Here is a 21646-nt window from a genome sequence, read left to right on the forward strand (position 1 = left end):
GAGTGAGAACATGTGAGCTACCTAGGAGCCCCAGAGCACATTTCCTCTTAATGACTTGATGGAGTAAGTGTCTGTGGATGTGTTATGGGGGACGGGTGCACAGAGCTAAGACACCAACTTCCCTGTGGGGCCTCAGCTGGTGACCTGACCATTTTACAAGATCTCATCCCTGACTTCCTTGTGGCAGAAATTGGGGATAGAACTAGGAAGGGCTTGCATGCTGTGGTTTTGAAGAAGCTGTTTCAGTTCTTAGAATCACTGAACTTTAGAGCTTTAGTTCATTTGGTTCAACTTCTGCCTTTAAAAAGTGGGGAAAGAGAGCTAATATTTTGCCCAAGAAACTATAGAAGACCTCCCACCAATCTGGGCTTTCTTTCCTTTCTTTTTCCTTCTTCCTTCCTTTCTTACTTTTTTGAAGATTTTATTTATTTATTTGACATAGAGTGGGAGAACACAAGCAGGAGGAGCAGTAGGGGGAGAGGGAGTAGTGGAGAGGGAGAGGAAGAAGTGGAGAGGGAGAAGTAGGCTCCCCACCAAGCGGGGAGCCCAATGCAGAACTTGATGTGGGACTCGATCCCATGACCTAAGCTAGACGCCTTAGCTGACCTTAGCAGATGCCTAAATACTGAGCCATCGAGGCACCCCTGGTTTTCCTTTCTTCAAAAGTCTGGACTCAGAGGTCACTAAGGTGCTGCTTCCAATCAAAGTAACTCTTGGTAGAACTGATCCTTTCTCTATTTTGGTATCATCATCCAGATAGTTTGTTTTGGGTGGAGGATGTGTTAACATTGCTATGGGGAGGGCGCCTGGGTGGATCAGTTGGTTCAGCGGCCAGCTCTTGACTTTGGCTCAGGTTATGATCTCAGGGTCGTGGGATTGAGCCCTGCATCAGCCTCCTCAGCTGGGAGTCTGCTTGAGGATTCCGTCTCTCCCTCTGCCTGGCCCCCTCTTCCTGCTCATGCTCTCTCTCTTTCTGAAATAAATATATACATTAAAAAAAATACATATTGTTGCATAGTAACTCATAGAAGACATAGTTCCTGGCCCTAGGAATTTACAAACTGAGACCAGGAGTTTAAGAATGACTTGTACAGGGCGCCTGGGTGGCTCAGTGGGTTAAGCCGCTGCCTTCGGCTCAGGTCATGATCTCAGGGTCCTGGGATCGAGGCCCGCATCGGGCTCTCTGCTCAGCAAGGGAGCCTGCTTCTTTCTCTCTCTCTCTGCCTGCCTCTCTGCCTACTTGTGATCTCTCTCTGTCAAAAAAAAAAAAAAAATCTTTAAAAAAAAAAAAAAAAAAAAAAAAAAAAAGAATGACTTGTACATGCCAGTCAAGTCAAAAGAAAGAGAAAATTTTAAATATGGGTTTTATTTAAAAATCAAACCAGATATTAAACAGAAATAATCTTTCTTTCTTTCTTTCTTTTTTTTTTTTGCTTTTATTTGAACTTTCCAGTTTATATATGTTGATAATCTCAAATTATCATTTAAATTTAGGAGAGTGCTAAGGGTGAGTGGACATTTACTTTTCCCCTCCTGGGATGCAGCCGTGTCAGAGTGGGGAGGGAGAGATGACGTTGCTGAGCACTTCTACAAAGGTGGGGGATTGTTATTTCTACTTCTCTGCTAGGACAGTGAGGTATTAGGATTCCTGGTGGTTAGGTTTCTGGTAAGATGAGGGGAGGGGACATTTGAACCCAGTACTGTTATTAATGTCACAAAGGCCCAGTGCTGGCAAACAGGAAACCTGGTGAGAAAGGGACATTCTGTCCAAGAAAGAGAAGGCTGTTCTCGTTCCCACACCCTTTACTGAATTATAATAATTTTCCAAAGAACTCTGAGCCCTTGGGGCACCTGGGTGGCTCAGTGGCCTCTGCCTTCAGCTCGGGTCATGATCCCAGGGTCTTGGGATCGAGCCCCGTATCGGGCTCTCTGCTCGGCGGTGAGCCTGCTTCTCCCCTCTCACTCTGCCCGCTTCTCTGCCTACTTGTGATCTCTCTCTCTGTCAAATAAATAAATAAAAAATCTTAAAAAAAAAAAAACTCTGAGCCCTGCTACTTTAGGCTGTCAGCCTGGCATCTACCTCTTTTTCCCCAAGCCTGGTACCGTTCAGGGGTCTTACAGTCCTGCTGGGAAGCCAGGGCTGCGTGGGAGTGGGCCTTCCATGACTGCACACCATTCTGTCACCCCTGGCCCCCCAGCCCCTGGCTCCTTTGGTCTAACCTCTAGACAACTTTTCAACCTTTCAAATTTCCCTGGCAGTTCTTTACTGTCCTGAGAATATCTTTCCCAAGAACTTGTAAATATCAGAGCTTCCGCTTTTATCAAGAGCTTTCATGTCCACCCTGTCACCTGATCCTCATAACATCCCGGGTGAGAGAGGAGGGAGGGGTTTATTACTCCCATTTTACAGGAAAGAAGATGAGGTCTGCCCTCTTGATTCTGCAGTGTCATCAGGGAACAGTTACGAATCTCAGCCTCATGCTGGCCCAGCAGTGTTCTTTTGGCACAGGTTCCCGGTTTTCTCGTTCTCTTTCTCTTTTTTTTTTTTTGGTCTCCTATTTTCTAGAATCCCAGTGGCTTCTAAGTGGCAGGCACATTACACAGATGGCTGATGATCCATAGTTAACCAAAGGCTGCAGTCACAGCTATGTTGTTTCGGCAGCGTCCCTCCACACTCCTTAGCTGGTTTCCAGGTGTCATGTACCACTGCTGTCTCACGTTTGCAGTCTTTCCTGTTTACAATTCATCATCTCATTAGATTTTTTTAAATTTTTTTTTTTTTTTTTTTACAGAACATAGGTTTTCAGACTTTTGTTTTATCCAAGTGGATGTTTTGGTTTATTTTCTCTTGCCTAAATGTTAGGCATCCAACATCATGGGTCCCTCAAATTAATATAATTTAATTTCCATCTTGTCCATACAAAACAAATGTGTTCTTAAGACAAAGCACTGAAGACCAGAATCCTTTCTCTGCTTCTGTTTCTTGATTCAGCAGGAAATAAACAGTTGTGTAAACATGTGTGGGGTTGTGTGGGACCCACTGGTTCTTGTTCCAATTAAGTACTAAGTGGCCCTGCTTTATTCAGAATGAAGATTCCCGTAGCATCTGGACTTTCATCAAGGCTCGTTTCAGCTGCTCATAGGTCACGAACATCACCACATTCCAGGTTCCCAAACGCAAAAATGATGGTGTAAATCTGATGAGAGAACAACCAGAACATCAGGTGGCGTGGACTAAGTACCCCACATGGATGTCGGGCGCTCCCCGCATTCACAGCATTAGTGCCAAAGGACCTAGGACTCTGTTAGTCACAAACATTCTCTGAGTCTGTTCAGGCTTTTTCTCCTCTGCTGAAGGAATTTAGGCAGGAGCAGGAGTCAAGAAAGGAAAGAAAGCACATTTTGAACCAGGTTCTGTGTTAGGCAGTTAATTCCCACAAGTCTATAAGGAAGCTATGATCGTTGCCACGTTTCTTTTTTAGAAACTGAGGCCCAGGCGTGTCTGGGTGGCTCAGTTGGTTAAGCGTTTGACTCTTGGTTTTGGCTCCAGTCTTGGTCCCAGGGTTGTGGGATGGAGCCCCTTGTCAGGCTCCGTGGTGAGGTGGGGACTCTGTTCGGGATTTTCCCTCTCTCCCCGCCTCCCTCTACCCCTACCCCACGCTTGTGTGTGTGTGCTCTCTCTCCCTCCCAAATAAGTAAATCTTAAAAAAAAAAAAAAAAAAGGAACTGAAGCCCCGGGCAGTTAAGGAGTTCAGCTAAAACTATCTGATTCCACTCTGCTGCTGGGTATTTCTGGAATCATTTACATGCTGAGGGGCCATCCCTGCGGAGGCCCTACCAGGGCACCTAGAAGCTGGCACACCAGAGGGTGAAGACTGAGTGACACCAGCTTTATAATCTCCAGAGAGCCTGCCTGTCCTGTGATAACACAGCTGGGAGCCAGTCTCCACCTCAGCTTCACAGACTCAGGGAGGAGTCTGGGACCTGACCTGCTCCCTCTTCGGCCTCTCTACTAATCCCCCTCCTGGTCCTATACTCTCCTGCCAGACTTGCTTCCTGTGCCCTTGTCTGAGCTGCTCCTTCTGCCTGGGAATGTCCCCTACTCTCCTCCTTGCCTGGCTGGTTGCTCTTGGCTCTGCAGGACTAGGCTTGGGCCCCACAGACTCATACCAATGTCTCTCCAGATGCCTCAGCCTAGCCTCCCTAGGGAGAATAGCACTGGGGCAATGAAGGTGAACTCCAGAGTCCGAGCTGGGCTCAGACCCTAGCTCTGTCAGTTTCTAGCTGCATGACCTAGGACAGGTGACTTAATCTTTCTAAGCCTCAGTTTCCTCATCTGTAAAATGAGGAACATAACAGCATTTACCTCATATAGTTGTTGTGAAGGACTAAATGAGTTAATAAACAGCATACAGTGCAGGGCCCAGTCTCCGTAAATGCTCCATTAATGTCGCCTGTGTCTGCTGCTCTCTGAGGCAAGCACAGGGCCTGGCACACAGGAGATGCTCAGTAAATTGTTTTCCAAGTGAAAGAATAAACTGAGACAGGCGGCAGCGGCTGCTGATTGTAATGAGAGAAGCATTTACAGGGGAAGAACAGCCTGGCAACAGAAGGAGTTTTATATGTCACTTATAGGATTGAGGACCTGATTGCATGATGGGTCCCATCTAACATGGGGCACCAGAAAACTATCTGCTGAAGGCATCAGTGGTGGGAGGGGTGAGGGCCAAGCCAAGAGCCTGGCAATAGGACAGATGACAACACGGGGGGTGGCATTTGATGATCTGGCTTAGAGCCATGGCTCTGACATTGTAAGTCTGGGATCTTGGGTAAGTCACTTGACCTTCCTGAGTCTCCATTTCTTCCTCAGTAAATGTGGAGTAGACCATCCAATTCAGGGGTTGTTCAGATAATCTGTGTAAAGTGCTTTGCGTAAGGTCTTGTACTTAGTGCCTTAGTGGTCATGGTGGTTGTTCACAACCTACATTATTGAGCTCTGGCTCTTGGCTAGGGAGGTGAAAGACGGATAAGCCTCCATTCTGGCTTTGAGGAGCTTGTGACCCAGCATGGGGAATATTTTAACCTTACAAATCCTATAACACAAGGTAGGAGGTGGTACGTACCCTAAACAGTGGAATCAAGGACGTATTGGTGAAGTTCACAGGGAGGAGGAAAGATTCCTACTGGAGAATACTGGGGAGGAGGTGGCCTTTGAACTAGTTCTGACACATGTGCATGAGGCGGGGAAGGCATTCCATTAAGAAGGAATGGTAAAAGCAGACCCAGAAGCAAAAAAAAGTGACGTGTGCTGGGCATTTCGGCCGCCATCCGTGCTGATCCACAGTCATGACAGTGGGCTGGAGGCAAGTCTCAGGACGACCGACCACCCTTCCTTCCTCCCTTACCCTATAAGTTTGGGGATAGACAACACTTTGACCTATGCCTTGAATTCTTTTTTCTCAGCCTCCCCTGACTCTCCAGGTCAGATTTGGTCCACTTTTTTTTTTTTTTAAACTTCTGTAGTTCTTTGTATTTGTCCTTTGTGGTGTTTATATCTGTGCTGTTCACCACCACGTCCCCAGGTGGACCCATGGTAGGCACATTATATGCGGAGGAAGGAAAGAAAGAAGAATGGAAGGAAGGAGAGAAAGAAGGGAAGGAAGCAAGCCCAGGTTCTCTGGGAGGGGGTGCTGGAGCAGGAGGGGGAGACTCACCCCTTATAGAAGGCCATGGGGCCCTCGCGGGCCACCATCTTCAGCATACAGTCCAGGGGGCTGCAGTATTGGCCTGGTGGCGAGTTCATGTACCGGGTCTTCACCACGTCCACTGGGGAGGCCACCACTGTGGCACAGAAGCCGGCTCCAAAGGCAGAGATGAAGTGGCAGGGGAAATTGTCTGCAGCACGGAAGGGAGGAGCAAGTGCGGAGCTGTGAGGAGGCAAAGCGCTGCCTTTCTGTTCCCCGTGGTCGTCATTTGTCCTTCACTAAACTGGAAGCTCCTGAGTGTGAGGACAGAGCTTTCTAAAGCTCTCACAGGACTCACAAAATAGAACAGGGCTGTCCCACTGCTGGACGGCTCTGCAGCCCAGCGATCTCATTAAAGGAAAACGAAGTCCGAGAAGGTGACCCTTGCTTCAAGGTGCACGGTGGGAAGTGCTGGGCTGGAACCCAGGGCTCTGGCCTCCCTGTCCAGGCTTCTTTCCCAGTCATCACAGTGATGGCGGGGCATTTTTTTTTAAAGCTCTAATTGGCATTATTAAGTGATTCATGAATTGGGCAGCACCCCGTCTAGCAAGTTAAGAGGCTCTCCTATACTGGGCATTTTTTCTGGGCACTGCTCCCCTCTCTGCTCCTTCTAACAGTCACCTCTGAGTGGTACCCACTCTGTGGAATTCCAGGTTCCCTCCCTGCTGTGGGAGGGCAGCTCCCCGGAGCCCAGGGCCTTACCCGTGAGCAGGCGATAGTCTAGCAGCTTCTCCTTGATGATGTCATAGGTCACCATCTCAGCACAGTTGACGATGGAGTTCCTTGTGATGTTGGGGAAAGTTCCTGTGAAGGATGGGGTGGGGGCTGATGAGTGAAAATGAGACGCGGACTCTGTGGTTGCAAGGTCCCGGGCTCCAGTTTGGGGGCAGAATGTTCCATTCCAGGGGTCTCAGAGGAGACCGCCTCAACTGAGCGGGTTCCACACTTTCCTCTCTGGCGCTAACTCTTAGGTTATCCGTGTCCACCTCAGAGACAGGAAACAGAGAGGCCCTCTTATGTTTGTCCGAGCCACACTTTGGAGAATAATCTGTAATATCTATCAAAATTAAAATATGCCTCCCTGAGACCCGGCTAAAGTCAGGCAAGGAAGCCTTTCTTCTTTCCAAGAGCTCCAAGGCTCTTGGAGCAGTGACAGGAAGTAGCACTGGGAGGCCCTAGGAGAGCATCAAGACCCAGCCACTGATATCACAGATGAGAGGGCTGGACTTCGGGAGAGTGCAGAGCAAATCAGGCTGTGACCCAGGGGTCCTGTGCTTAACCTTCACTGGGTCACTCTTCTGCAAGGATTGGTGTGATCCTTGGTCCACATGTGGGAGAGATTCCAACATTTGTCACGGCGGCCTCCACGGGGACACATAGGGACCCCAGAAGCCTTACTCTTGAGGAAACCCCCTCCTCATGGAACCTCCTTGCACCCGACAACTCACGGTTGCCTCCTCCGCTGGCCTCTGTTTCTTCTCTGAGTCCTGTAGTCCTACAGACCTATGTCCTATGGTCATCACCCCTGAGAGAACTTTGCTGGGGAAGCCCTCCCCTTCCATCTCCACACACCTAGAGCCCACTGAGCCTTGAGGCCCAGCTTCCGTGTCACCTTCCCCCCCGACCTTGGAGTCTGCACAGCCTCTCTTGCCTCTGTGCGACCTTTGCACGTCCTACCCTGTGGGCTGGCTGCTCCTTGACATGTCTCATCCCTCTCCATCTGTGAGAGCCATGAGGGTAGGGAAGGTATCTTCCATTCCTTTCTGTCTCCCTCACAGCAACCTGCACATGCTGAAGGGTTGCCAAATTGAATTGAACTCGGGCACTGTGGCAGGTCAGTGTGAGAGTTTTGGCTGGGATGTTCTTGCAGAATCACTGGACTATACCATGCTGGGAGTTCCCTCCTCGCTCAGTTCTCTGCCCTAACTCAGGGTAAGGCATGCTCTACCCCGGGCCCTCTGAGTCTGGAGTCCAGACCTACCTTTCCATAGGCCCCTGAACCCTTCCTCCCTGGCGATGGTCCTGTAGGCGTCCATTGTCCCACTGTATTTCCTGTTGCTCGCAGCCCCAAGGTGTATGCCGGCCTGAAACCTGACCTTCACCACATCTGTGGGCTGGGCACAGCATACTGCCATGGCCCCGGTGGTACAGCCTGCCAAAATCCGGGTAGTGATGCTCGAGTCTGGAGAGGAGGAGAGAGAGGGGGTCAGCGTTCGGCCAGCCAGTGCTCCTCCGGGCTGGACGCTCTTCTCTGTGGGGCTGCTTTTGCCTGACGCCTGCCTCTTCTCCCAGGCTCAGGGTCCTGACCGCGCCTCTGTCTCCTGGTGACTGTCTCCGGCTTTCAGTGGCCCAGCCCTGCCTCTGAGTCCGCACCACCTGCATCCTTGACCCGCTAACCTAGAGTCTGCTTCTGCCTAACCCCTCCGTGTCTCCGGGATGCCAGGCACTCACAATCGCATCCCTTGGGGGTGTAGAGCTGCTTGGCAGAGTCGTAGAGGCCGATGCGGATGGAGGCGAAGCTCATCTGGCGCTGCAGACCGGCAACCAGCCCACTGTAGAGGCTGCGGGGGCCCTCGGTGCGCACCATGGTCAGGATGGTGCCCAGCACGCCGCGGTACTGGGGTCTCTGGGCTGCCTGGGTCGCCTGCTTCTCCCCCTGGATCTGAGGAACGGCCCAGCAGAGGGTGAGGAGCTGGGAGCGGGGCGGAGGGGGCGGTGTGCAGAGGGACCTGCCCAGGGCTGGTTCTCGAGCGCAAGCATGATTGGAGCCGCCACGTCCCCGTGAAAACAAGGTGTGTGCCCCCAGCGCATCGTTCCTAAACTATGATCCATGGTGTGGTGCTCAGCCCTCAGAGCACAGGGAGGGCAGATTGTTTTCCCCACAACAAGTGGTCAGTGGTTTGCCCAAGGTCACACAGTTACTTTTCCTTCACACTCCATGGTTTACAAAGTCAGGTGAGGCCAGGAAGGGCCCAAGGACCCACGATTTTTTTTTGTCTCAGATGATGGTGGCACAGGGTTGTAAGCAGTGGAGTGAGTGGCCTGTGCAGGGTTCGGGAGGACGAGCAGGCTGGCACACGCTAGAGGTGCTGGAGTGGAGAACTCAGTCCTGCCTTTGATCTGAGCAACGACCCTTGCCAAAAAGCACTTACCTGCAGGCGAACCTTGGCTGTGTCCAGTGGAAAGGTGAGGAGATCAGCAAAACAGGCTGCTGTGCCTGCCCCTAGGAATTTCACAGCTGTGGTAGGAGGTACCTCTGAAGGCTTTAGTCCAGCCATGGTCCCAGAAGGTTCTGCCTGGTCCCTCCAGGGCCCAGGAGAGAGAAGAAAGGAGAGAGGTCCAAGGAGAGAGGCCGCTTTGCAATCCTGAGGTTTAGTGCAGGGAGGAGGCTGTCAGAGACAGGCCAGAGGAGGCAGATGGAACTTGGGCCATCCAGACCTGTCCCCACCTGTCCCCTGTGTGCAGAGTTTTTATTGCCAGAAGGAAATCCCTATCCCCAGAAGGAAAGGGACAAACACTGTGCCCGCCTCACAACTCTGGCACTGGCCCTGACTCTAAGGGGTGAGGACACTGAAGAATCCAGGATCCCAGCATACTAGGGGTATGTGTGAAATGGGTGCCAGGGGGTGTGACCTGCTAAGAAATGGCATCAGCACCAAAAACCAGATACCCAGAAGAACAGGTGATAAGAATGCAGGGTTGCCTGTGCCAGGCGTGCCAGCTCCCCCAGGTAACCACAGCTAAGCCAGGACCTTCGGATACACTCATGCCCCTGCTCAGCCAGGAATAGGACAGATGCAGGCCCAAGTGCACACAGGGAGAGGAGACACATTCTCTTGACCCAAGATGGACCCTCCTCTGTCTGAGAAGCCCGTTCTCTTCAGCTGAGAAGGGATGTCCTCAAAGGTGTGAGGGGAAGGGGCCTGTCCTGAGCCAGGCAGAGCAGCTGCCACTGTCCCCAACATCAGCAGCAGGATGCTTTGCAGCCCCATCTCCCTGGGAGCCATGGGAGGCAGAGCAGCAGAGGAGCCCAGGACCAGGCTTCCTCCCTCCTCCAAAGCAGAACATCAGCCCCAGGAATCCCACTTCATGGGTTTTGTCTCATGGGCCGGATCTCCTGGGGGAAGCCTGTTTTCCCCTGGCCTGGGGGTTGGGTGGGAGGATTGGGGGAGCCTGAACTCTCAAACTCCTTTGGCCTGGCCTCTGGTCCCACAGCTTTTTGTTGATTAGCTTAGTAGCTGTAGTTGTTTCCCCACTAGATAGGGAGCTGTAAAGGCTGGGATAGGGTCTACTTATCCTGCTTCTCTGTGTAGCCTGGTACCAGGATGGCCCAGGGCTAGAGGGGCCCAGGGAGGACCAGTTGACCAAGGAACCCCACTTGCTGAAGTGGAGAAATGGGAAATCAGAGAAGCCCACAGTGATCTTTCATGGGGGGATCCGGAATGCCAGGGCTGTACTGAATCAGAGAATGGGGAGTGGTTGGTGGTTCTCAAGTAGAGGAATGACATCGTCAGGCCAGTGTTCAGAGTATGCAGGTGCAAATGTCAAGGCTGGATTGGAAGGGGAGAGACCAGTGAGGAAATTGTTGGAATGGTGTAGCCAGAGCTGTTGGAGCCACGCAGCGGCCACGCGTGAAGACGCAGCCTATTCTGGACACAGCCTTGAGCCGTGGGCGGCAGAATGGATGGGCAGGGACTCAAGTTAAAAGCCCTACCTCATTGGGGGGGTGGGTGCGCTAGAACTTTCATTAGTCAAGTTGTGGTGGAGAGGGAGGCCACAATGGTAGACTCAGGAGCTGCCCTGAGGCCACCGTTTCCCACTTCCCTTCTCCCTTGACTCCAGCATCCTGAATTGATACTTGAGGAAATCTAGCAGCCAGCGGATTTTTGTCAGTGGCAAAGGGGAAGTTGAGAGCAGGACTCTTCTCTCCATAGCTCTGCTGGGGCACTTGAGGCACAGGATGTTCCAGTAACCCTAACCCTAATGTCTGCCCGGTGCTCCTTGCATGAGGCATGGTGCCGAGGACTATATAGGTATTGACTAATTCAGTCCCTTTATAAGGCTATACGGTAGTTGTCACAAAGATTCCCACTCATAAACAAGGGACCTCAGGCTGTGAGGGCTTCAGCTAGTCATAAGACAGACGGAAGGGATGGGGCTGGGACTGGAGCCCAGGTCAGTGTGACACTGTGGCCGTGCCATTTGGCCAGAGCCTCACTCTTCAGGGAGAGCTCAGGATCCCTGGAACTGCTTGTTTACGGAGTGGATTCTCAGAGGCCCTCAGCGCCGGAGATCCTGATTCACGTCTGGGCTGGGACTGGGGAATCTGTTCTCCATGGCAGCTCAGAAGCAGGGATCAGACAACCCCATTCTGAGATGCCCCGCCTGATCTCACCCTCCTGGCAAAGCCTGCACAGCATATCCCTGCTGAGGACGCCGCTTGAGTAGAGTTGTGTGGGCTCGTAAACCTCCCTCCCTGTGAGGCCAGAGGTGCATGCACCATCTCTACTCAGGAAAGGAGTCCCCAGAACCCTTATGGGGAAAGGGCTTAATGCTCTAGAGGAATTCTGGAGATTCTGTGCTAGACTAAGGAGAAAGCCACTCTTGTCTACGGAGATTTGCAAAATCAGAGCAGAGGCGGTCAGCAGCAAAAGGGGACAGTGAGTTGTGGGTGAGTGACGCAGACGTTCGGGTCGAGCCTCTGCCCAACCATGGTGCCCCTGCATTAGGGTTGTCGTTACCCCCACTTAACTTGGTGGGGGAGGAATGAAATCTACCAGCTCTGTAGTGATCCCAGGCTAGTGATCTCCGTTCACTCTGGGCTGTCTCTGTAAGCTGCCGTGAAGGGCGGAGCATGGAGGAGGAAGGGGGTGGTGGAGAATGGGGTCTTACCTGTGGGTCCAGCCAGGGCAGGGGAAGCACCGGGCCTCCTTAAGGCTCCTTAGGGCTCCATCCCAGGGTGGGGCAGCAGGGATCTAGTTGCCCCCTTACCATCCACTGTTGTCTCTCTGCCTCCGGCTTGGCACCTATCTTTATATGCTCCAGCTGGCTTGAAACCTTACTCTACAGAAGCTTAGTTGACAGCCTGATCACTTGACAAGAGGCGGCTGGCTGGTGAGTGGCAGGGAGGTGAGGGGAAAGGTCAGAGTTCCAGATCTGGTTTAGTTCCTCTGACTTAGGGTTCTTTAAAATAGCTCCTTCCAGCTGCTAAAAGAGCTACCTCAGGTAATGAGGACACATATGGGGACAGGGGTTGGACCTGTCACCTTTGAGAATTCAAAGGTCAATGCCACACACAGGATAGGCTGGGCAGGGCTGTCCTAACATTAACAATGATAGTAACGGTCATTTCTTGGTGCCTACTGTGTGCCAGATACCTTAGAGACATTATTTCTATTGTTCACAACCCTATGAGGTGAGTACTATTAGGATTCTGTTTGTTTGTTTGTTTGTTTGTTTGTTTTTAAATATTTGCGAGAGAGAAAGAAAGTGAGCTTGAGGAGCGGGGAGGGGCAGATGGAAAGGGAGAAGCAGACTCCCCCTGAGCAGGGAGCTGGCTATGGGGCTCCATCCTGGAAACCTGAGATCATGACATGAACTGAGGGCAAGCACTTAACTGACTGAGCCACACAGGTCCCCAGGATTCTGTTTTTTTAAATAACAGCTTTACTGAGATATAATTCACATACCATACAGTCCACCTATTTAATGAATATAATTCATTGGTTTTAACTGTTGTTATCCAACCATCATCACAATTTTTTTTTAATTAATGGTTTTTTAAAGATTTTATTTATTTATTTATTTGTCAGAGAGAGAGAGAGAGAGAGAGACAGAGCACACAAGCAGGCATAGTGGCAGGCAGAGGCAGAGAGAGAAGCAGGCTCCCCGTTGAGCAGGGAGCCCAATGTGGGACTCGATCCCACGATCCTGAGATCATGACCCGAGCCGAAGGCAGCAGCTTAACCAACTGAGCCACCCAGGCATCCCATCATCACAATTTTAAAATATTTTCACCACTCCCCACAGGCCCCCCCGCCCAAATCCCTGTGTACATCAATAATCACTTTCCTTTTTCCCTTACACTCAGTCCCAAGCAATCACTAATCTACTTTCTGTCTCTATAGATTTCATTTTTTTAAAAGATCTTATTTATTTGAGAGAGTGAGAACGAGAGAGAGCAAGAGCCGGCTGAGAGGCAGAGGGAGAAGCATGACTCTGGAATTATGACCTGAGTCAAAGGCAGATGCTTAACTGATGAGCCACCCAGGTGCCCCTATCTCTATGGATTTCTGAACCTTTCATATAAATAAAATCCTATTGTATATGACTGGCTTTTCTGTTAGCATAGTACATTCAAGATGTGTCTGTGCTATAGCATGTATCAGTACCTCATTCCTTTCCTCGCTGAGCATCTAACATTTGTAATGCTCCCTTTACAGAGGAGAAAACGGTGTCAGGGAGGGACAAGGACTAACCCCACTCACATTGCTAGTATATGGTATTGCCCAACCCCCAGTCCTTTAATACTTATAATTATAAATTAATTAAAATTCTGGGTCTCTCTCACACATGACACTGAAGGGAGCCAAAGGGAGTGGGCAGAGGTGTGTGGAGCACGGCAGGGAGGGCTCCTAGGAGCTGCTACTACTGTAGGCTCCATCAGTAGGCACTGAGGGGCAGGGTGGGGCACATCTGAACCTGGGACGCAGGTGACACAGGAAAGGGGATGGGGACAGGAGAAGAGAGGGGAATTCCGGGGTGAGAAGGGAGTTAACTGGGTAGGGCAGAGGAGTAGGCAGAACCCATTTCTGGACTTGGGCACAGAGCCATGGCCACAGAGCAAGTGGTCACAAGTCTAGACATTCAAGTGCAAAGCCAGGGCTGTGTCTGTCCTCTCCCTTGGAGCAGGCCCTGCCCTAACATCAGTAGCACAGGCAGTTCCCATCATAAGGGAAGGAGCTGCTAGGACCGCTGAGGCTGGGCTCAGGAAGTAGGTGCCGGCTCCAGCTGGAAATGCTGGCCTGAAGGTGGTGGGTAGATTGCAGTGGGTACATGGGAAGGGACAAACAGCAGGCGCTCAAACAAGGAGGCCGTGGGCCCTGGAGTCCCCAGAGGGAGGACTCAGCTTACATTGGCCTGGGAGGCTTCTTGAGGGCAGGGCCAGGTGTGTCTGCTGTGGCTCCCTGTCCCCAGAATCCAACAGACACTGGAAATTCAAAGGTTGGTGGCAAGGGCTGGGAGTAGCCAGCATCTGGTGAGCAGAAACATCCATTTTCAGGTCTCTGCAGAGGCAGTGCCTGAAAGGAAGCGAGGGAGATGATGGCTTGTTGTCAAGTACGTACCTCATGCCCTTAAGCCAGGCTGCATGGCTCACAAGGCATTTCACCTCTGAGCTGTCACCGGGAAAGAGATCCAACTTTCAAGGAGAGGATACTGGTAAATAACACACTCTTTTAAAGATTTTATTCATTTATTTGACAGAGATCACAAGTAGGCAGAGAGGTAGGCAGAGAGAGAGAGGAGGAAGCAGACTCCCTGCTGAACAGAGAGCCCAATGCGGGGCTCGATTCCAGGACCCTGGGATCATGACCTGAGCTGAAGGCAGAGGCTTTAACCCACTGAGCCACCCAGGCGTCCCGAGCACACTCTTTTTAAGTGGGGGTAATGGTTTACAGACCCTTAGGGTGCCCTTTTATTTTGGGGGGTTGCTCTGAGCCTGGGTAGGAAAAACCGCCTGGGTAGCCACAGCCTGTGTCCTGCTGTGGCCTTATCCCAACTTGACCCAATCAGGTTATTTACAGAAGCTGGAGCAGGATTTGGAAGGAATATTCTTCACCTGAGGCTTAACCCCTCAGGCCTGGGCCCCCAGACTGCCCCTCTATAGGTTCTATGTGGCCTTAAGGCAGGTGGAGCCCTTGCCTTGAAAGCTCTTACTGTCTACCTGAGATGGGGGGAGGGGTGAGCAGGCAGGCTGAAGGCTGAAGACTGGGGGGCCAAGAAGAACAAAAAGGGAACAGCCTGGTGGGAGGGCACTTCAATGATGGGGGGGGCACCCGGTTCCTCCTCGGGGTTTGTGCATCACCCTACACCCTCAGGCGCGTCCTGCCTGTATCAGAGCTGTTGGGGTGCTTGCCTGTCTGCCCCTTAGCTCGGGAGCTCCGGGGGTGGGGTGGTGGGAGGAGCTGACATTTCCTCAGCTTCCACCAAGTGCCAAGTGCAGGCGAAGCACTTTCACAAATGTCATCTCGTTTAGTCTTTACAACAACCCCCTGAAGCGTTATTATCTCTGCTTTGCAGACAGGCAACAGCGGCTCAGATGGAAGGACAGTCAAGCTGGAGGGGACCTATGAGGGAAGTGGCAGTGTCAAGACATGTCTCTTCCCTGTCCCTAGCAGCATGTGGCTCTGAGTGCTCTCCTGGTTTTTTCTCTGGGCTCATCCTCCGACTTTTCTGGGAAGCACCCCCTGGTTGCTCCAGCCCACATGGTTTTTCTCTATCAGTTTCCCCAATTCAGACAACTCACTGGCTACTCCCTGTGTGCAGAAGCCTTGTGACACCTCTGGAAATGTTGTATGTGGTGATTCCTTTCCTAGCTACATAAACAGAGGCAAAGAACTTGACTTTGGTGAGTTTCAGTAACTATAAAATCTGTATCACGACGTGTAGGTTATAGAGTTGTTATGAGGACTAAGCAAAATGGCCTGTGCTTGGGGAGGAAAGCGGGACCCTCCATGTTAGTTCTCCTCCAACCTTCTCTCCCAGCCATTCTGCACATCTTTGTGCTTTTCTTATCTTCCCCACAAGCCCTGTCTATAGCAGCTGCTCAAATGTTTGGAGTTTGACAGTCTTAACCCAGAGCAATTCACTCTAGTGAGATCAGGGATTCTGAGCAGACCTGTTCCAGGAGACTCCTCCACTTTGTTGCTGGATTGGAGGCACAAGCAAAGGAATAATGGAGTGTCTGCCCAATCTGATCTCTCACCGTGAAGTCTTGTGGTGACCTTGGCCCCTGGTTCAAGGTGAGCTTAAGGGAATGTATAGTTTTCAAGCTTTCCTTTGGCTATTAGAGCACAAATGGATTCCTAACACCCCAGTCCAGTAGCCAATCCAGGAAACACCTGTGTACAGAATACAAATACCAATATGATTTTATTCAAACACAGGCAGGAACAAGGACCTTCAGAGCTGGGTAAAAACAATAAGTTAAAAGCATGGTTAGAATTTCAGATAATCAAAAAAAGTCCAAAGGAGGTGATTTTCCCCCCTCCTTTTCTATTGATTAATTCAACACAGCATAAAAATAATTTATATCTATAAAACACCCTTATTTCTAAGCAAATCAGCGGAGGTGGCCCAAGGACTTCCTCAGCTATGCACAACACAATCTCCACCCCCACCTCTACCCCACCCAAACTTTAAGTCAAAAATGGCCCATGATATTCAGGCAGAAGGTGGGCTCATGTCAGCAGTAGGCTATCAAGGACACTGGAAGGAGTTTCTCAGCCGAGAGATGCCTGCTTGGGTCCCTTGGTCAAAAGATGGGTGGTTCCACTTGGGTATTGGAGTCTATTTTGTTTAGAAGGAAGCAGCTGAAATCCTAGCAGGTGGACTTTGGACTGGTTTGGGACATTCCTCCAGGCTGCACTGGATGGGGTCCCAAGGCACCCATGGACTAGGCTGGTGGTTGTTTCAGGGCTCTCATGGCCTTGAAGGAAGCAGACCTTGTGTCTCATGTGAGCCGGACAAGGCCAAAGGAAGGTGGGAGGCGGATCCTTCCCTTTGTCTTTCAGTCTGTATTAGTCTTTCTGGGAGTACTGGGAAGAAAATATCCGTGCGATCCTGCGAGTTTCTTCCTCAGGCAAGTTGGGAGGCAGCGAGTTGGGTCTGGGACGACAAGGCCTTCTGGACAAGACTCTGCTGGAGGCCTCACTCTTGTCCTGAAAGAAGAAGTCAGCTAGGTGAGGATATGGCACCTCCAAGAAATGACTTTGGTTCCTCTCATATCTTGGTTCTCTGGCTAATATTGACATAGAGCTGACTGGTTTACAAAGCACTTTATGGACCTGACCTTGTTTAACCCTCTCAACCCCACGGGTGGGCACGTTGTTCCTACGTCATGGACAGGAAACTAGAGTTCAGGTTTAAATAAACTCAAGGTCCCACAGCTTGGCGTGGCAGAGCCGGGATGTGAACCCTAGCTGAGACTCTGTGTGCCTGTGGAGGAGCAGCAGTTCCCTCTGGGACAGGACTAAAGCCTCATCCCTTCTCTTGCTGCATGAATATGGGTAAGCTATTCGTCTTCTGAGTTGTAACTGTTCTACATGTCACCATGGGAATATATCCAATTGCCAGGGAGGAGATGTTGGTGAATACTACACTCTCAGTATGGCCCCTGGGAGTTCTGACAGCCGGCAGGTGACATGAACCACATCCCAACACTGCCCTCCTACCAAAACTTTCCCTGCCTCAGGCTGACAGGGTATCACCAGTTCCCCTTTAAGGTCCTAGTGTACATTTGGGTTATGTGATGGTGGTCTTCTGGACTCCTATGTGACTCACTCTTTTGCTCATTCAACTGCTCCCCACTCCACTTTATTTTCTGTACCAGGTTCCTGCCCTGAAGGAGCTCAAAGCTATACAAAAAAGCCAACACAGGCAGCCAGTTGACAGGAAGAGGCAGTGCTAAAAGGAGATGGGGGTCACCACCACAGGTCAACCTGGCTGACCTCAACAGCATGCAGCCTGCCCTAAGGAAGGGTAGCTCTTCTCTGTCTCCAAATCCATGTGCTGAGGTCTTCACAAGTTGATGGAGGCATAGGCAGCTCACTGCACCACTCCCCAGGCACCAAGAATCAGTTTGGTGGAGAGCCCAGAGATCTGAAACTACCTCCATGCCACTTGTGATTCTGCAAATGGGAAACTGAGGCCCAGCGAGAGTTGCTTTTGGGATAGTAACATTTAGTAATTCCTTTCCTTCACTTAACCTTTTTAATGCCTACTGTGAGGAGACAGAAATGAACAGAACCCAGTTTTCTTTTAAATATTGTATTTATTTATTTGAGAGAGAGCACGAGTGGGGGGTGGGAAGAGGAGAGGGAGAAGCAGACTCCCTGCTGAGAAGGGAGCCCAATGTGTGGGCTCGATCCCAGGACCCTGAGATCATGACCTGAGTCAAAGACAGATACTTAACTGAGCCACCCAGGTGCCCTCAGAACCCTGTTCTTGACTTCCATGGCACCGAGAGGACAGAGTGATCTACTAAAAAAATTAGAATAGCAGTCAGAATGTGATAAGGGGAGTGGAAAGCCAGGCAGCCTTGAGGACTACCTGCCAATCTGGAATTCTTTATTTTATTTTATTTATTTATTTTTTTAATAGTTTTTTTTTTTTTTTAAAGATTTTATTTATTTATTTGACAGAGAGCGATCACAAGCAGGCAGAGAGGCAGGCAGAGAGGCAGGCAGAGACAGAGAGGAGGAAGCAGGCTCCCCGCTGAGCAGAAAGCCCAATGCGGGACTCGATCCTAGGACCCTGAGATCATGACCTGAGCCAAAGGCAGTGGCTTAACCCACTGAGCCACCGAGGCGCCCCCAATCTGGAATTCTAAATGCTGAAGGAGTCCACAGAACCTGAGCAAACTCTCAGCACTGAAAGCCCACAGTTAGGGTTGCCTGAGAACCAACCCACAGCTCTATGTCTTCTAGGAAGGCCTAGGCTAAAAGGAAAAAAGGAAAACTACTCTTTGCTCATGACTGGAGTTCTTCCTTCCAAAATATGAGAGGTGCTGTTTAATGCCTCAGGCCAGGGTAGACCAGTTGCCCAGTCCCTGGCTGTTGCCCTCCTCCTCTGCACTGGATGGGTGCTTCTGCAAGACACGGACTGAGTCTGATGCTTATGACTCCAACTGTGCCAGGTCCAAGACAGGAGGTTGTTAACTGCTAGACCAGTAATGGGTGGGACCAAGCCCTGGTGGCCAGCGGCTGAAATTGGGTTGGGAGGAGGCTGCCTCTTAAAAAAAACATCTTATTTATTCATTCTAGAACCAGTGGTTGTTGGTCTACCATATGCCAGGCCTTTGGTTAGGTCAAATCCTCTCAGGCGCTTGGAAGCACATTAAGTCCTCATATACCCCTCTGTACTCCCAAGATCTAAGAATGTTGTGAGCTATTTAGGATTTAGAGGTAATGATGAATCCCCTTCTAGTGCCCTGGCTCCACTGCAGACAGATCTTCTGGGTCATCAGCTGTACCTTAACTTTCCATTTCTTTCTCTGCGACAGTGAAAGGGGACAGAGATGTTTGTTTTTAAAAGCTAAATGGGAAAACAGGCCTAAGAGCATAGTCCCCTATTTCAAATCCTAAACCAAGCTTCTGTGTCATCTGCCAGATGAGAAGCACTGTTTTCAAGAAGTTCTGGTAGGTCTTATTTTCCATCCTTGGAAAGGTCAGTTGGGTACTTCAGTTTATGAAATGACCATTAAAGAGCTTTGTTAGTGACTCATCAAGCCTTTTAGGAGCCTAAGATCAATCTAACCCGATCAATTTTTTAAAAATAAATTTATTAAGCTTTTTTTTTTTTTCCTTTTTTGAGAGAGCATGCCTATGCATGCTCATATGCATGATTTTGGTGGGGAGGGGCAGTGGGAGAGGGAGAAGCAGGGTCCCCTGCTGAGCAGGGAGCCCAATGTGGGGCTCCATTCTAGGACCCTGGGATTATGACCTGAGCTGAAAGCAGATGCTTAACCGACTGAGTTATTCAAGCGTCCCTCAACCTGATCAATTTCTAAGGACAATAAGTAGCCATGGTTTCTGTCCTCATAGGGCCAGAGGCTAGCTCAGGCTAGAGGGGAGAAGACCGATGCCAACCCACCCAACAATCACAGAGATGAAGCTTAGAACTCGGAAGCATGGAGAAGGGAGCAATTCATGACAGCTAGGATGGCCAGGGGAGGCTTCACACAGAGGTGAGATCCTAGCTGGGCAGAGTGGCAGCCAAACTGGAGGTGGAATGAGGTCATTTCACTGGGGGGAACGGCCTGAGCACAGGCCCACACTGACTGGCTGGGCCAACATCTGCCCTGGAGCTGAATCAAGTGTGGCTGGTTCAACCGACTTCCCAGCATTCACATCCCCACTGGCAACCCAGGGGCTTTATCTGTATGGCCCAGGCCCAGGGACAGGGCTTGGCTCTGTCTACTAGGCAGGGCAGGGGTGTGGAAGGACAGAGAACACACACTCAGCAGCGTTTGGCTTTTGTTGACCTCAGTAGGGTCTAAAAAACATCTTGACTGGGAGTAAAGGTTCTTCCTTCATTAGTTATTACTCCAAAACACACAACTAAGGAGGGGCTGGGCAGAGGTGAAATTGCTCAGAACAAGGACACCCCTCCATGTTCTGACTGCTCCTCGGAAATCCTCACATGCTCCTGCTGGAGCCCTGGGGGCCCAAGCCCTGAGCAGGTTCCCTTGCTCAGTAGATACCTGCCTTGTTTGACTTCCACCCACTTCGCTGGCTGCCTTCCCCTAGGCTGGGACTAGGACTTGTTGGGGCTAGAGTAGCAGATTCAGTAGCCACAGCTAGGAGCAGGGCAGAAATGGGGACAAGATACACAGACCAGGGTCCTAGCCCTGAGAGACAAATCCTAAATTTGAGCCCCCAGCCCAACTGCAGCATGGCTGGGCTTCATGAGCAGATGATGGGAGAGGAGGTGCTCTGTCACTCAGGAATGGCTTCCAGCTGGTAGATCCTTCTTTGGCCAGGTCCCTGTGACATAGTATCTTCTCCAAAACCTCCCTCAGGAAGGCCCAGCCCTCTTCTTTTTTTCTTTTCTTTTTTTTTTTTTTTAAGATTTTATTTATTTATTTGACAGACAGAGATCACAAGTAGGCAGAGAGGCAGGCAGAGAGAGAGGAGGAAGCAGGCTCCCTGCTGAGCACAGAGCCCGATGCGGGGCTCGATCTCAGGACCCTGGGATCATGACCTGAGCCTTCGGCAGAGGCTTTAACCCACTGAGCCACCCAGGCTCCCCGAGGCCCAGCCCTCTTCTTTGGGTTGAAATGTGGTCTGGTCCAAGCCACTATATTCTGGGTTCTCTTCACTCTAGTCCCCCAGTGGATCCTCTTGAACAGATCACCTGCTGCCAGGAAGGTGGTGGGTGCAGGTCTCCCCACTTACCCCTGCTTCAGGGTGTTCCTGAGACTCTCAGAAGGGAGGCAGTGGGGTAGAGTGGAAGGAAAATGGTCTGTGGCCAAACTCAACTATCCACTTGCTTGATGCCAAGACACACTCTTTCTCTGGGTCTTGGTATCTTTGTTACCAAAGGGAACTAAGAACTTCTGTTTGGCCTTCTAATCCAGGTCTACTATGAAGGTGAAATGAAATTCATATGTGACCAAGGGTCTGGTCAGCTACATCTTGTGATACACCTGCTACAGAGAGGACTTGCTGTTCTCAGACCTCACGCCAGGCAGAGCAAAAGTAAGGTACTGTACCTCCCCAAGGCATGCCCCCAGGTCTGGCCAAGCTCTCCCCGCTCCACTGCCCTCTGCCCAGTGAACCTCTGGACCTGGCATCAGGACTGAAGTTTTGTTCTTTTCCAGAGCGATCCCCTTAGGTAACATAAACACAGACTTAGTTGCTGGAAACAAAACTTTTGCAAGGGCTAAAAACTGAAAGTAAACAGCTCCCTGATTCTGGCTGCCTAGGAAGGCTTGCCAACGGGATTGCTGCCCCAGAGACAGCTCAGTACAGCTGTCTGTCTTCCTCAACTTTCACCCCCTTGGCTAGCTGCCTTCACCTGGCACCGGTGGCTCCCAGAGTCCTCTCTCCCACGGCTGGAATTAGGACTTCCTTGGGCTAAAGAGAGTTTGCAGATTCAGCAGCTACAGCTAAGAGCAGGGG

General features: G+C 50.7%; 2 protein-coding genes across 3 annotated transcripts in view; both read right to left on the reverse strand.

The window, feature by feature from the left end:
- Positions 1–1440: 1440 nt before the first annotated feature.
- Positions 1441–9136, reverse strand: UCP3 (uncoupling protein 3). Its single transcript, XM_059391253.1, has 6 exons — positions 8897–9136; positions 8196–8406; positions 7726–7926; positions 6447–6548; positions 5715–5895; positions 1441–3197 (listed from the first exon to the last, which is right to left on the reverse strand). The coding sequence occupies exons 1-6, from the start codon at positions 9020–9022 to the stop codon at positions 3083–3085; spliced, it is 936 nt and encodes a 311-aa protein (XP_059247236.1). The 5' UTR covers positions 9023–9136; the 3' UTR covers positions 1441–3082.
- Positions 9137–15870: 6734 nt separating this feature from the next.
- C2CD3 (C2 domain containing 3 centriole elongation regulator) overlaps positions 15871–21646 on the reverse strand; it is a 151800-nt gene continuing 146024 nt past the window's right edge. For both annotated transcript variants that reach the window (XM_059410512.1, XM_059410520.1), the window contains exon 33: positions 15871–16684. In XM_059410512.1, the coding sequence (XP_059266495.1) occupies positions 16544–16684 (141 nt within the window). In that variant the 3' untranslated portion in view covers positions 15871–16543. The remainder of the gene's footprint in view (positions 16685–21646) is intronic.

This window comes from Mustela nigripes, chromosome 1 (genome assembly GCF_022355385.1).
Source record: "Mustela nigripes isolate SB6536 chromosome 1, MUSNIG.SB6536, whole genome shotgun sequence".
Lineage (NCBI taxonomy): Eukaryota > Metazoa > Chordata > Mammalia > Carnivora > Mustelidae > Mustela > Mustela nigripes.